Source organism: Podarcis muralis, chromosome 11, assembly GCF_964188315.1.
Source record: "Podarcis muralis chromosome 11, rPodMur119.hap1.1, whole genome shotgun sequence".
NCBI classification, from domain to species: domain Eukaryota; kingdom Metazoa; phylum Chordata; class Lepidosauria; order Squamata; family Lacertidae; genus Podarcis; species Podarcis muralis.
Window position 1 is genome coordinate 40,547,303 of NC_135665.1, and position 16,414 is coordinate 40,563,716.

At 44.4% G+C, this 16,414-nt stretch overlaps 1 protein-coding gene across 4 annotated transcripts in view; it reads right to left on the reverse strand.

The window, feature by feature from the left end:
* ERBIN (erbb2 interacting protein) overlaps positions 1-16,414 on the reverse strand; it is a 96,547-nt gene that overhangs the window by 43,028 nt on the left and 37,105 nt on the right. For all 4 annotated transcript variants that reach the window (XM_077936330.1, XM_077936329.1, XM_028748835.2 and 1 more), the window contains exons 5-7: positions 10,815-10,893; positions 10,599-10,688; positions 8,465-8,521 (exon numbers count right to left, since the gene is read on the reverse strand). In XM_077936330.1, coding sequence (XP_077792456.1) covers positions 8,465-8,521; positions 10,599-10,688; positions 10,815-10,893 — 226 coding nt within the window. The remainder of the gene's footprint in view (positions 1-8,464; positions 8,522-10,598; positions 10,689-10,814; positions 10,894-16,414) is intronic.

The window sequence follows — 16,414 nt, forward strand, 5'->3', positions numbered from 1 at the left end:
GAGGGCGTAAGTGGCCCAACCAGGTCTGCGTGCACTAGCTGGTAGGGCTTGGAAGCCTGCCTGCTAGACTCTTTGCCTTTTGGAGCAACCTTCACCTTGTTCTCTGCACAAGATACACACTTCATGTGATATTTACAGGGTTTGATGTTCAAACCCTCAACCACCTCTGGCATCTTGGCCAGTGCCTTCCAAGAGAGGTGACCAAACCTTCGATGCGCTTCATGAATGCAACCTGCATGAAGAACTTTGTTAGTTTGTGCAACACAACAAGAATCAGCATTAGATACAACAGCATTGTCATCATAAGTTATATGGAACAAACCATCCATAAACTTTGCATGCAAATAGTCCTCTTTGCCTTTACTGATGACACAGACGCTCCTCTTGAAGGAAATCTGAAAACCACGTCCAGTAAGCTGCGGGACGCTCAATAAATTGCTTGCAGCTCCAGGAACATATAGTACCCCGCTGATGGTTGTGTGCAAACTTGCAAGTTTCACAGTCCCTTCTCCTGCAATTTGCAACGTCCTTCCATCAGCCAGGTGGATCTCACCTTCCTGAGGCTTGAAGGAGATAAACAGGTGGCGATCCTTAGAAATATGGCGGCTGGCACCTGAATCAACAACAAAGCTGCCTTTGGCTGTTGGAGCAGCCTTCACAGCAAGCAAACCCTTGTTTTCCACTTGCTTGGGCTTTTGCAGCTTGCCCCCCTGCTGCTCCTGGCCAGCAGACGTGCCTTTAGCCTTTGGTGAAGCTGTGCCAGCAGACATAGCTTTGTCTTCCACTGGCGTGGGCTTTTGCAGCTTGCCCCCCTGCTTCTGGTCAGCAGACGTGCCTTTAGCCTTTGGTGAAGCAGTGCCAGCTAACAAAGCCTTGTTTTCCACTGGCGCGGGCTCTTCACCCCCCTTCTGCTTCGGGCCATCTGCAGACGCCTGTTTACCTTTGCCTTTCCGGCCTCTGCAAAGGCGATGACCTTGGTTCTCACGAGAAACAGAGCTCTCAGCTGCTGACTCCTTGGCTCCCCCTGGAGGCTGGAATGCTGCCTGGGATGACATCACAGTCTGCTCCCCCTGCAGCTTGCAACCGGTGCCCTCAGCATCCCTGCATTCACTCGCATTCTGGGAAACAGCCAGGACCTCCGATGCAGTCAAACTCTGGGCTGGGACGACTGAGTTGTGAGCTTTCATCAAAGCATACCACATCTTACGTGCCGTCACGTTGCCAGCAAGCGTAGCAATTTCCTCCAGAGAGACAGATAAGACTATTATGTCAATGGCCCTCGAATTCTGGGCCTCCCATTTCTCTGTCAGAGGATCTGGGGGGGCTTGAGACACAGTATGCCAGACTCCATACTGACGCAGCAAACTCTCACACCATTTTGCCCAGGTCTGATAATTGTGCCGATTTAACTTTGGGCACTCAGTGGCCTCTGAAGCTTCAAAAGCGTGGAAAAACTCCATTCCAGCTTTTTACTTGAGCCGTGAGCCTTTATGCCTTCTTATCTCGGCAGCTCATTAATCACGATGCCTTTTGGCTCGGCTCCCAGGCCAATTAAGCCTTGCCGGAGTTCAAAGGCTCCTTGTTGAGGTAAACAGAAAAGCCTCTGCTCTCGCTGCTTTCTCTTTTCACATACCTCTCAAACGCAGTCTGTTGCAGCTTTACTCTCCTGTAGGTGCTGTGAATCTGGGCCCGAAACCTTGTTGTTGGGAAACTGCCAGGGAGATATTGTCCATCATGGCCCCAAGCCGGCTGTCGGACATCCATCGATCTCCCGTAGCCAGGCAGATCCAGCAGTTAGCGACACGAAGCCTCAGAAATAGATTGCCACATTCCAGGCTTGTGCACACTGTTCTTTATCAGCAGAAAACACAGCCAGAAAGCTTGCACCGAAGAAGAGCATAATTTACAGATTTTATTTAGCGTTGAACAGAACAAAGAGAAAACATGACCGTTCTGTGTCAGTGTCTCTGACCGACTGAAATCGAAAGGAAACAGCAAACATAAACATCCTCAACAGGAAATACGCAGACTCTGTGACCCACAAGCCTGCTCTCTCTTAAGGTGGAACGGAAATATCCTAACAATGGCATCGTCCATATTAGGCCACCAGACGTAACACCGAGCCAACGCCTTCATTTTGACAATTCCCGGGTGGCCAACGTGCAGAGCCTCCAGGACGCGCTGACGGAGTCCCTGGGGAATCACGACGCGGTCTCCCCACAGCAGACAGCCGCGATGAGCTGAGAGTTCATGTTGTCTGGTTGCGAAGGGCTGGAACTCCGATGCAAAGGGCCCTTGTGGCCACCCCCTCCACACCCAGTTGAGCACCCGGCTGATGGTGCGATCCTGGGCAGATGCGGAGGCCACAGTGGCAGCCGACACAGGCGCTGCCGGAAGATCCTCAATCAGAAGGAGCGATGAAGCTGGAGCCGGGTCTTCCACAAATGCTGGAAGAGGGCAACGGCTGAGGGCGTCGGCATGGCCCATCGATTTCCCCGGGCGGTGGATGAGCTGGTAGTGGTAGGCAGCCAGGAAAACAGTCCATCGCAGCATGCGTGGTGAGAGGACCGGTGGAGTTGGACGATCACCGGCGAGGAGGCCCAGGAGTGGCTTGTGGTCAGTGATGAGGTCAAAAGTCCTGCCATAGAGGTATTCATGGAACCTCTTCACTCCAGCCACAAGTGCCAATGCCTCCTTGTCGAGCTGGCTGTAATTCCGTTCCGTCGGAGATAGTGTCCTGGAAAAGTAGGCGAGCGGTGCTTCTCTTCCATCTGGAAAACGGTGACTAAGGACAGCCCCGATGCCAAAAGGTGAGGCGTCGCAGGCAAGGACCAGCGGCCTGGATTCACTGTACTGTACCAGCACACTGTCCGAAGAAAGGAGAGCCTTGACCGCGTTGAAGGCCGCCGTCTCCCGATGACCCCAGGCCCAAGGCGTCTTAGTGCTAAGGAGTCGGTGAAGAGGCTCAGCCACTGTGGCTTTGTGGGGCAGGAACATGTTATAAAAGTTCAGCAGCCCCAGGAACGCCTGCAACTCCGTTTTGTTCTTTGGAGTGGGAGCCTGCTGGATAGCGCGGATCTTGGATGTGGTTGGATGAAGACCGGAGGCATCGATAAGATAGCCCAGGAACTCTACCTGTGGAACGGCGATCTGGCACTTCTCCCTTTTTACCTTGAGCCCGGCCTCCTGGAACCTGGTCAGCACGGCACGGAGGCGCTCGAACAGCTGCTGGTGTGAGTCTGCAGACACCAAGACGTCATCAAAATATGGTACCACGCCCGGAAGCCCTTGCAGGAGACGCTCCATAAGGCCTTGGAAGATGCCAGGAGCCACACTCACCCCGAACTGCAACCGGCGGCAACGGAATGCCCCCCGGTGGGTGACGATCGTCTGGGCTTCAGCAGTGGCATCATCGACTGGCAGTTGTTGATAGGCTTGGGCAAGGTCCAGCTTAGCGAAGACCTTACCCTCACCCAGGGAATGCAGCAGGTGTTGGACAACAGGAACCGGATAAGCGTGCTGCTGAAGTGCCTTGTTGATCGTGCACTTGTAGTCAGCGCAGATTCTCACCGACCCATCTGGCTTGACAGGCGTGACGATGGGGGTTTCCCACTTTGCGTGGTCAACCGGCTCCAAAACTCCTTGGGCGATCAGTTTGTCCAGTTGTTCGTCCACCTTAGCCTTGAGAGCAAAGGGAACCCGGCGTGGCTTTAGCTTGATGGGGGCGACTTGTGGATCCAGGCTAAAGGAGATGGGCGTACCTGTATATTGGCCCAAGGTGCCGTCAAAAACCTCGGCAAAGTCTTTGACCAGACCCTCAGTCTCTGCGTTAGAGATGCAGTTGATGCCAGTGACTTCCAGGCCGAGGGCATCAAACCAGTCTAGCCCTAGGAGGCTTGGCCGCTGACCTTCGACCACCACCAACCGGAGCAGGCCCGAAAAATCCTTGAAGGCGATCCGGAACCGGCCAACGCCTACCACGGGAACGTCGTTTCCCTGGTAGTCTCTCAGGTGTACGCGGTGAGAGTCGAGTTGCCTTTTGGACACTCTGGGTACCAGTCTTTTGATGGTGCTCCATGACACGATGGACAGGGCAGACCCGGTGTCGATCTCCATGTCACATGGAGCTCCTTCAATGAGCACCGTGACGTTCAGCTTGCGTCTCGTAGGCGAGTCGGTTTGGCCAATCGTGGTTCCAGACGGGCAGCGGCAGTTGGTGAGAGCGAAACAACTTTCCTTGGCAGACTGGAGTGAAGACTTGGACTTGCGAGTCGATGAAGGGGGGGTGTCAGACGGAGCCGATCGGCAGACCTTAGCGATGTGGCCCCTTCTGGAACACCTCCTACAGATGGCGTCTCTGAATCGACACTTGGCACGGGAATGGTTGCCTCCGCAGCCAGCACATTCCGGTTGGCCCTTGGACTTCTGTTGGAACTTCCTGCGCTCCCGCTTTGTCTGGTGCACATCATCGTCTTCACTGGAGGATGCCTCCTCACTGCTGGCCTCTTCTTGATGCACCGGAACGGGCTCCCTAGCAAGACGCAGGCTGCTGGACTTGCGGATCTCCTGAGCGGAGCGTTCAGCAGCTTCTGAGGCCACAGCCTCCTCAATGGCTTTCTGTAGCGTGAGGTCTGGCTTGGCTAGGAGACGCCGTTGCAGATGGATGTCCCGGACCCCGCAGACGATTCGATCCATCAGGGCATCGTCTAAGTCTCGGAACTCACAGTGCATTGCAGCCTGTCGCAGGGCGGTGGTGTAGTTGTTGATTGACTCCCCCTCTGCCTGGTTCCTGTGGTAGAACGCATGGCGGGCAGCAATCTTGGACGGCTTTGGTGCGTAGTGGTTGCGGAGCTTCTCTTGGATCGTGTCCCATGGTGATGCCTGGACTGCTTCAGGCGCAACCAACGCTCGGGCCGTCTCAAACACCTCAGGCCCACAGAGGCTGAGGAATAGGCCCCGCTTCCGATCCTGTGATACTGCTGTCAGTTCGTTGGCTTGGAGGTAGCAGTCGAACCGAGCGAGGTAGGAGTCCCATGATTCAGAGGCTGGCGCAAACGGCGGTAGAGGCACAAGTGAAGCCATGATTCCGATGCCGGCGTGAAGGGCGATGGATGGAACACAGTGCTCTAGCCAGAACAGTCAGCTCTGAACTGGTTCTGCCCAGTGATTTCGCTCAGTGATTTCGCTCTGTGATTCAGCTCAGTGATTCAGCTCAGTTCAGAGGCTGGCCGCATCTGGCTGTGCTCTGATGTCCATCCATCCCATCCTCGTCGCCAGTATTAAGTCGTGGGTTGACATAGCAGCCGGCACAGCAATTTCTTCAAGTAGCTCTTTATTCTGGTAAGCTGGAATAGAACTGACAGTGAACAGCTCAGCCGGCCTGTATTTATAGGCAGCCGGCTGTCACATTGTAACCACAACAGCCCAGAGTTCCCGCCTAAAATAACTGCCGCGGACCTGAGTGAAAACTATCTACAGACCTGAGTGAAAACTATATACAGTATCCCCCTGTTGGCCCAGGGTGAAACTACACTACATAACAGAAGGAATGCCATAAAGTATCAAAATACAAAAAAATGCATTTTCTAATTCAGGTACAAGCTAACTTAAAAATGGGCAGAATTCAATCTCTTTCATTTTATTTAAACTGGATACATTCAAGTCAGCATGTCCTATACAAGTTGAGAACAAGCTCAAAGACAATGGCTTAGACCTAGATTTGCTTTTCCCTTCTGTCCCTTCCCAAGTGACAGAAAGGGAGGGGGGGAGCAAGTTTGACTGCTTTCTTCTTTCTTCTGAAGTCCCAGCAGTCTGCTAGCAGCAAGTTGTAAACTGCTTTATGTAATTTTTTGTCAAATAAACAGAATAAATAAAGCACACAAGCTTCTACATTTTGCACAGAACATGGTCATTTGTTTCCCTCATTATCCATTTCATTACCAAAACCAGTGCTTTTTTCCCAGGGATACTCAAGGGTACGCAGTACTGGCACCTCTTTTTTGTTATTGTTTAAAAAAGTGTGGCACTTACTGCAACAACTTCATGGTAAGTACCAGCACCTATTTTTCTAGAAAAAAGCACTGACCAAAACTTAACATCACAAATGGTTTCCTTCAGGCAGTGGCAGACCCACATTTCTGGGACCCTGAAGCTTCAACTGTTATGGGGGCCCCTTTGCAACCAGCAACAATCTGTGCTACTGACTCTCAAACACTGGGATTGTTGAAATAGATACAGCAGAAAATTAATCAATCAGAGTTGTGCAACTCAAATTGAGTCAACCAGACCCAATTTTTTTAAAGCAAGGTGGATTAGCTTCTGGGGCCACCCCAGGATTAGGGACCTTGAAACTTAACCTACATTTATTTCATAGTAGATCCACCCCTGCCTTCAGGAGGTGGTGGAATCTCCTTCCTTTGAAGTTTTTAAGCAGAGGTTGAATGGTCATCTGTTGTGTATACTTTAGGTGGGATTCCTGCACTGCAGGGGGTTGGACTAGACAACCCTCGGGCTCCCTCCCAATTCTACACTTCTATGATTCTAAGCAGGAATGCTATAACAACTACCCAAACACAAATGTTAACTTATTAAAGAACAAAGGAATTAAATGTTAGTTTGCTTTTTCTAATGTCACCACATTTGTTCCTCAAAACGTATTTATCTTGTGTGCATTCCCTCTTTAGCCGTTTTATTTACAAAGACTACATTTTGTTTTAAAAGGTACCCTTAGGTTATGTTTTTTCAATCGCCGCATAAATATAGCCAAGTGAAACTAATAGAACAAGAGAGCATCAAGAGGATAAGAGTTCAATGGAGCAATGCTTTCTAGCCAGCTCTCCGCTGAAGTGTGAGCATTAAGTCTCATATTTCATCTACTGGTTCATTTGTCTGGCGCTAGAATCTCCCTTCTTTTGTTTTCATAGCCCATTTCACAGAACCCTTCCTTATGTACTAGATATCCTTTGATAAAGTTCATCATACATATCAGCTAAGGATGGGCACACAATTTCCCACTGGGGACCAGCAGTACTTTCCAACTTCTTCCCTTTTTGCTGCCAACCCCAAAAGAAGAGGCAGCCCCCAAAATGGGGGAAAGAGGCAGGCAGATGAAGAGGAAGCTGCTCACTATGCATCACCCACCTCTCAGCACAAAGGCTTCTCTCCCCAGTCAGTGCCCAACACTACTGTTAAGGCATAAATGAGGGAGAAAGGAATGCCAGCAGGGCATCTTGGCCGGCCATCTCCTACTGTGCCCATTGGCAATCGTCAGCAAAAATAGCTACTGAGAAGGGATCAAGGGAATTGTCAGTTTTCTGAGATGGTTTGGTTAAGCACAGCAGTGCTGAATGTCTTCCTTAAGAGGAAGCCTGTGACAAGAAGAATTAAAAAAGAGAGAGAGCGAAAGCACCATACCATTATGAAAGCAAAACAAAAACACATTTAAGTTGCTGTATCATTATTATTACGGGGGGGGGGGGGATAATCTGCGTAAATATTTTTAAAATCATACTGTTTCACTACAAAAACAGCTGCTTTTCCTTCAACTCTAAATTCATCATTCAATTTCATGTGATGTAGATATGCATACACATGGCATGATTTTAGATCCAAAATCTAACTGATTAATGGCTTCCTCAAGTATTACATTTTCCTACATAGAGATCCTCAGGCAATTCAGCCCAGCCTTACTGGCAGTAAAAACCATTCACAATGAACTTCAAAAATTACAGCTGTATACACTTTATTGATCTCCCTACAGGAAATTGTAACATATTTAGCAACCCACAGGGCATACACAGAGAAGTTGTTTATATGCAATTGTCATCTTATAGATAATTATTTGGACTGGAGTCCAAATAAATTTGTAAAAATAAAAAGAACAAAGACAGTAAATAATAGGTAATAGATAGGTAAAGTAAAGCTAAAGGACCCCTGGACAGTAAAGTCCAGTCAAAGGAGACTATGGGGTGTGGCACTCATCTTGCTTATCAGGTCGAAGAAGCTGGCATTTGTCCACAGACAGCTTTCCAGGTCCTCTGGCCAGCATGACTAGACTGCTACTGGCGCTTGGAGGACCATGACGAGTGGCAGAGCACACAGAAACACCGTTTTACTTCCCACCGCAGTGGTACTTGTTTATCTACTTGCACTGGGGTGCTTTCGAACTGCGAGGTTGGCAGAAGCTGGGGCAGAGCAATGGGAGCTCACCCCGTCACAGGGATCTGAACTGCCGACCTTCTGATCAGCAAGCCCAAGAGGCTCAGGGGTTTTAAACCCCGCATTCCCTGCGCTATTTCTGTTCTCATCCTGAAGCAAAGTTCTTAACCCAAGGTACTATTTCTGTGTTAGCGGAGTCTGTAACCTGAAGCGTCTGTAACCCAAGGTACCACTGTATTATAATCTCAATACATCTTCAAACATATTATTCACACCAAAATAAACATAAATATCACTATATACTTACTTTGGCAACATTTTTAACTGGTTTTCTCTGAGCTCCAAAATCTGGAGTTTAGTTAATCTGTAAAATAAACACTCAAGATTACCATTTAAAAGGCAAAGTATGCATATCTGAAATAAAATTAAGTTTGTTTATACAGCCAGTACAATAATTCAGATATTGGGCAAATTTAATTTGCAAATAAAAACTGGGTTCAAATCCAGGCTGCACACATCTTTAATATCTAGATATTTTGCTTGCTTCAGAGAATTGTGATTCTTAGATCTAACGTGGGCAGAGGAAGGCATCATTCAAATACAAGTAATATCAAGGCTATACAAAATTACTACTTATTTTGGAATACTTTTGAGAACTGTCTCTAGCAGAGACAAGCAAGAGATTCCAATTATCCCAAACAATTTTTGGTATTGTTGAATTATACTGTAAGCAAATTTCTTCCACTAAGCAATATAAATCTGCAACCACTCCACATCTGGCAAAACTTCCAAACATTTTATCTGGTAAAACTTCCAAACATTATTATTTTCTGTCCTACAAGTGAATTTTGATCTTAATTTTCTCTTAAACTTTGTTCAAGTTACATGTCTCTTATCAGTCTCTGGATTTATTTATTTTTGGGGTGTTGTCAGTTTTCTAAAATTTATGGCTCTCCTTCTATAAATGTGATGACCTAGACTGAACTCCATGCTGCAGCTGAGTCATAATTGGTGTCAAATAGGGCTTGGTTTTGTATATACCGTATTTTTCGCTCTATAAGACGCACCCGATCATAAGACGCACCTAGTTTTAGAGGAGGAGAAGAAGGAAAAAAATATTCTCTCCCTCTCTGCGCAGCACCTCTCCAGCAAAGTGGGAGGAGAAATGGAAGGGGCTCTGTTTCTCCTCCCGCTTTGCTGAAGGGGTGCTGCACAGCTTTCCCTCTCTGTGCAGCGCCTCTTCAGTGCTGAAGAGACACTGTGTAGAGAGGGAAAGCTGTGCAGCGCCTCTCCAGCGATCCCTCTTGCTGTTCTGGCTTCTGGGATAGCTGCGCAGCCTGCATTCACTCCATAAAACGCACACACATTTCCCCTTACTTTTTAGGAGGGAAAAGGTACGTCTTATAGAGTGAAAAATATAGTAATGTCCATACAGCAAATCAATGTATTTGTCTTTTTCGCAACAATGTTTAGATAGCAATTCAACTCTATATACCAGCCATTTTTATCATTGAACTGTTGTTTTTACCTTGCAAAATGCATTGTTTTATTGTGTACTAGTCTTGCACGTATTAGAAAACGATGTGGATGTTCCTCCTGACTTAGCCATCTACATCAGGCTTCCCCAACCTCGGCCCTCCAGATGTTTTTGGCCTACAACTCTCATGATCCCTAGCTAGCACGACCAGTGGTCAGGGATGATGGGAACTGTAGTCTCAAAACATCTGGAGGGCCGAGGTTGGGGATGCCCGGTCTACATGAATTCCATGAAAGCTAGCATAATGCTGTGATTGAAATGCTGTAACTAGACAGCCTATTCTATCCTTTTAAATGAAAGGAGAATTGAAAGCTGCAAGGATTCCCACTTCCCAGCAGCAAGAACAGGTGGGTAAGGGCACAGAAAGAGAGTTCATCCCAATACCACTCTGATGCCATTTTGTAGTCAGTGTTTCATGAATGTTGCACAGCCTGCACAGAAGTGGTCTTGGAGAGTGCAACCTTGCTGTTTTCTTTTTTCAAACCTCTTGACTTGAGTCCCTCCCCCTACATTTTTTTAAAAAACAAAAATGACAGCAGAACTACATAATATTTTAATCAGGGATAGCCCTCATGGAGCCCCCTCCAGCTGTTGCTGGACTACAATTCCCATCAGCCCAAGCCAGTATGGCCAATGGTTGAAGAACGTGGGAGTAGATGAATTCTTTCAATTTCCATTCTACTAAGACTAATTCCATATTTCAGTGGGACTTTAAACCAATTATTCTACCTCATCATATCCATTCTGAAAGTATTACTACATAACTCTGTTTGAAAGGTAGGGTTTGGAATTTACATCTTGCCTCTTAACCAACAACGTGCCTTCTTCTGATCAATGCAACACACTATGTTCTACACAATTAAAAACAAGGTACTGATTTTAACAAACCCATTTTCAAACTTACCTGCCAAAATTGGCTGGTAAGAACTCAAGAAAAGCATCATTCAGATATAGCTGTGTTAGATTTAACAACTGTGAAAATCCATCTGGAAGCCTAGACAAATTTAAACACATAAAAATTAGCAAACACAAGATCATATGCCTCATTTCAAAACACACTTTGTGTTCACTACTCACTGCTCAACTGACATGCTACAATTTAAACAACAAAATAACTTACTTTGAAATGGGGTTTACGCTGGCCTCAACAATTGCCAAAACTTTACAGTTTTTGATATTTTCTGGAAACTCCTGTATGCCTGTAAAAGTAGACAGCACAAATGCACATAAGAATAAACCTGCAATAACTAAAACAATGGCAACTTAATTTTCTGAGATTATGCTGCTACTTTGCACAACTACATAACTTCACAGCCAATAGAGTTTCAGAGCTTCTGCTCAAGCTCTAGAGTAATGCGCTCTAATTATTACAGTCGTACCTCCGCTTATGCATCCCTCTGGGTACGTAAACTTCGGGATGCGAACGCAACAAACCCAGAAGTATTTTTCTGGGTTTCGCCAAGTGTGCATGCGCATAAGTGGTCCTCTGGTTGCGAATTCCTCGGGATGCGGTCAGACCTCTGGAATGGATCCCGTTCGCAACTGGAGGTACCACTGTATTGTGAAAAGCACAGCAGCTTGCATGGACCTCATGTATTTCAGTGAATTTTCAAAAGCTTCTGAATCAAGGTCTTCACTAGCTTTAGTTAGGGATGCCTGCATGCTGCTGTTCCTTGGAACTATAGAAAAGTAACAGAATGTGGTTTTTGTGGTCTTGGTTTTCATCTTTAAAAAATCAACCTTCTGACAAATTGTAAATTAGACCTGAAAGTGAGCAGTAATGCCTGGTAAAATCTCAGAAGCCAGAGTTGCTACTGAATAAAATACAGTTTCTGCAACTTGTGCAGGTTGTAGAATTCATGTTTTCTTGTTACCTAGATGCTATACTATCCTAAGGTTGACCTCAGTGGGATATGGCTGGTGCCTAGAGATACCAGTTGCAGTTGCATTATACATTGAATTCAGTTGTCTGACATTTCGTTTATGAATTATTAATTGTACATCTGTAGGGATGGCTTTTTGTTTTTAAGAGTTTGTATTTTATCTTGTTATCTTGTTGTACACTGCTTTTATGGCCTCAGGCTGTGAAGTAGTTTATACATTTGTGGAATACGTACATACATAAAGCAGAAAGGAAAAGGAGTTTAATGAGCACAGGAACACAGTGTCAGACATAATCTCTGAGGCACCATTAGTCTGCTTATGTATTATTGGAGCCAATGATAATTAATAAAGAAACCAATCCTTCTTGTGATGTTTTAAAATAAGCATTTAGCATGTTAATTAGAGATAATGAAATGAAGCAGTTATTCAAGGGGAAATGATTTAGGAGGTAGACATACTACTTTGGCCCTTAAAAATCTAATGAGAACTGACTAAAGGGCAACAATAGTACAAATCTGAATGCCACAGTGCTCAGCTTGAGAGAAACTATTATTTTTTCATCACATCACAAAACATTCATTTAAACAAAGTACATAATGGATAGCTACCTGCACACTAAAAATGGAAATATGTTCAAGAAATTATATTTCTTAAATTCCCAAGTTAATAAAGCTCCAACAAAAAATTGGAGTTCTCATGTATTGGCTTAGTATGAAGCTTTAAAAAAAGACTATTCACAAATACATCCATCTTGCAATGTTTGGACATCTTTGACGCACAACCATAGCATCTTCTGAATCTAAAGTTCTTCTTAGCATATTATTTATGATGTTTCCATACTACTTCCACATATCTATGGTGTACGTGTAATTAAATTACATCACTGCCATTCCTGATGCTAGACAAGCTATCTAATACGTGTCCAGCATTTAATTTATGAATACCCACAGGAGAGGGAGGGAAGTAATCAGAAACATTTTCCTGCCCCATATGGTTTAATGAGCCAAAGTAGACTTGACATGGGAGATCCACAATTGGATTTATTCAAGTCTTTTTGTCTAAAAGAGCCAGAAGGTGGTAGAACTGTACTGGATAGAACCTTTGCCCCATGAAGTATAGGTGAACCTCTCTTATTTAAAGGTTTTCACTGCTGTCTCCACCTGTGCTGTATTTAAATGACTATATTGTAGGCATGAATGTGTACATAATGTATATACTGCAGCACAATTAAAAGGAACAAGGCACTCTTAAAGACATGAGAAATAAGCCAAAGCCATGAAACGTGGCATGGGAATTTTCCATTGTGTTCTATGGATAATGGTCTGCACATTCTCAGCACTTCTCTACTACATATTACCAAAACCTCCATGCATACGTTCATGTTGTAACTAACTTTATGTTGTGGCACAGCACACATAATGATAAACTTAATCATGGCTGGTTTTTTGCTACCAATCCAAAATCTACAGTATGGTTCTATTTTTACCAGAACCAACCAAAATGTCTAAGAGTCATAAGCAGGCTTTTGAGTTCTCCATAACTTTTTATCAGCCTGTTCATAAAACTCTGTGTGTGAGAGAGAGACATGATGCATTCCTGAAAGTCCACAGTGGATAAGGTGGGATAGCAGGAGGAGTTTCGCAGGCGTAAAAAGAACTGCCTCACTCAATGCTGGGTAGGTTTTCTAGATGACCCCATTGCTACAGGGACAAAAAGGCAAATACTCCATTTTGGAAATACAAATTCTACAGGTTACTTGGATTGTCAGACTCCAGCACAAAGTCCTTGTAAGACAGAGAACAGAGAAACAAAGTAATCTTCGTATTATCAAAGCTGGATATTAATTGTAGGTGGTGTACTAGGCATGCGATCTTTTGAAAGGCACTTTTATGGAATATTTTATTGCTTCAATCTCATTTTTAACATTTAGGATAGCATGAATTTGGGTCTAAATGCTCTTGCAGTAGATTGCCATGGTACTATCCCAAGGCCACTTTATAGCTTAACTCCAAATTGCAGGCCCATGACCTACTGTACTATACTAAGCAAACTTTTATCTATGTTACAGAGAAAAGGTGTCACTGATGCCCATGATACATATGAGATGGGAAGAAGTGAAGGTTGTACAGCTGTGAGATAATCTGTGCAATTTCCTCTAAGTCTTCTACATGACATGGCTGCAAGCTGTCTCCAGTTTCTCTCCATTCATTTGCCTAGTAAAGCTATCGAAGTGAAAATTCAAAAGTGGCAGCAGGCCAGAGCTACAATCCTGGTGGTCTGTCTTTCTCATTCAATGCTCTATAGAGAAGTGGTAGGGTGTGGAACTGTACTCTCCTATAACACTCAATAAGTTTCTTATAAATTTAGGAAAGTTAGATATGGCAAAAATTACAGCACATACCAAAATAATTAAGGCACTATAACAATAATTCCTACCCAATTCCCAAGGCAGTCTGAAGACCCTAACCCCATAAAGGAGGGAATACATTGTGTAAAGTTGCAGACATTACACACTGCAAATTTCAAGTCTCAAAACAGTATTAAAACACATTAAATGATGCCAAATCTCAGCTGGTAGCTTTTTATTGCAAACAGGAACACACAGGAATCATCTTGGCTGTGAGTCCTGGAAGACCTGCTCCCTGCCTTGCTGGCTATTTCCCACCTGGCCTGGGAGGATGGGTCCTTATTGACTCCAGCTGCAAAAGCAGAGGCTGCTGAACAGACTCTTAGGCTGCGGTATTGTTTAGGGGGGGTTGTTGTGGGTTTTTTGTTGCTGTTTATATCACACACAGAGAGAGGTTTTATTATGATTTATGTGGAAATTGTTTCAATTTGGTTGTGTAATTTTTAATGTTTTATATTTTTTGTTTATAACTGACTTTGCTATGTTTGTAATCATGTAAATCTTTTCACGTTGTAAGTTGCCTGGAGCATGGCTTTAACTATGGAAAGGCAGCATACAAATAAAATGATGATGATAACAGCATAAATCTTGGTTATACTTATTTGGTAATGGGGCATATTTTGGAATGAGGTTTGCCAGATAACTAAAGTTTTCAGGCATTAAACTGAGACACTCGATATCAAATATAAAAAGGGAAGATAAGAGAATCCATAGGAGTCTCTGTGAGCTCTCAGTAGGTTTTATAAACCTGCACACTTAACACTTTAAATTTAGATCATATATTCATTTGTAGAATAATGGGAATTGCAATGGCAACCAAGAAGAGACCAAGAAAATTAGGTGCTTCCTGTATCCTATTCACTTCACATTTGCATGTTTACATGTTCATTTAATCTGCTGGCTTGAAGATCTGGGGTTTTAATATTGAGGGCTCTTGGTCTTTTATATGATTTCTGCACTGGGTTGAATAATGTGTTGGTCAGCTTATTTAGTAATTGATCTTGGGGGTTTTTTGAAATTTGAAATTTAATGTTTTAAATTGTGCTTACTGAAGTCATGTTCTATGAAGTCGTGTATCTATGGTAAGCAGTTTTGAGAGGAAGAGCAAGGAGGATCAGCTGAACCAACCTAAACAAGAAAGTGCCTACTCAGCTATCCTATACCCCTTCCGGCAAATAATTCCTCCTGTCCATGTGAGTGTGCAAATGTGGAGTAGGTTCTTTCCTTATCACTAATTGGCAGGGGAGCAAAAACCCTGAGAGTCAAAAGAGTAGCATTCTTAGCACTCTCCAGCCTTCACTGCAAATGGGAGGAAGCTTATCCCAATCTTCAATATTATTACAGTATCGAGCTGCAAGCATCCAATTTACACAAGGTTAATCATTAAGATTGTAACAGGTGCACTGATCCTCAGAGGAGCAATATAGAAGGAAACAACAAGTAAAATGTGAGCAATTTAAACCAGGTATGTACGTTTTCCAAAAAAAAACCCCTGACATCCAAAGTTAGTTTCAAATCTGTGCCGTATCTTCCCTGCGGCACTCTCAGGTACATAGTTGTCTGATACAACCTTAATACCATCTGCATGGATAATTTCTCCCATTCACTTTCTGAGGGGTGTGGAGGGGAGACTGTTTTAACTACCTCTGAGCTTGAAACACAAGCAGCTAGCTAAACTTACATTTCAAAAAGGCCCCTCACTGTGACATGTAAAAATGGATAAGCTTAAGATATACAAATACATTTACACAGGTGAAATCCACTTCCTATATCCTCAAGACTGATACAGTACTGTGACCATTTGCTTTTCCTTTATACAGCTTTCGATGTGTGTGCTAATAGCAACCATCTTTTCCATAGGTCATCTTTTCTTAAAGATACCTTCTGCTTATAGTCACCCGGCTTAAACAGCTGCTGCTCAGACATGCCATGTACAGCCTCAGGCCAATGTTCCAGTAATACAGCATTCACACACAAGGCTTTATGTCTCATCCACTCTCATTCCAAGCCCCGAATAGTCTTAATGTGCCTGAGAACTGAAGTTGTGTGTTGAGCTGTGAAGGGACAGTAGATTTTATTTTTTCTAATTATCTCTCTCATCCCAAGCACATAGATAAAAGTGAGGGGGCAATGGACTGTCTCCTCCTTGAAATAACTTGAAGCCATGCAAAAAGCAGCTTGCCAGCGCCTCTTGAGCCAGGTTGGCAACCCATTTATAAATGGCAAGAACGAACTTTCTTCAAGGCAATTTACACAATAAGAGATTACCCTGAGGTTCTCAGCTGCACAAAGTTAACAGAACAGTCTGTCTTACAAACTAATGAAACTTAATTAAGAAAATAGTAGGCATGTGGCCAGATTCCAATAGAAGCATTGCCTTCTCTGAGAAAACATTAAGGGAACAGAGCTTAAAAGACTGTCTCCTAGGT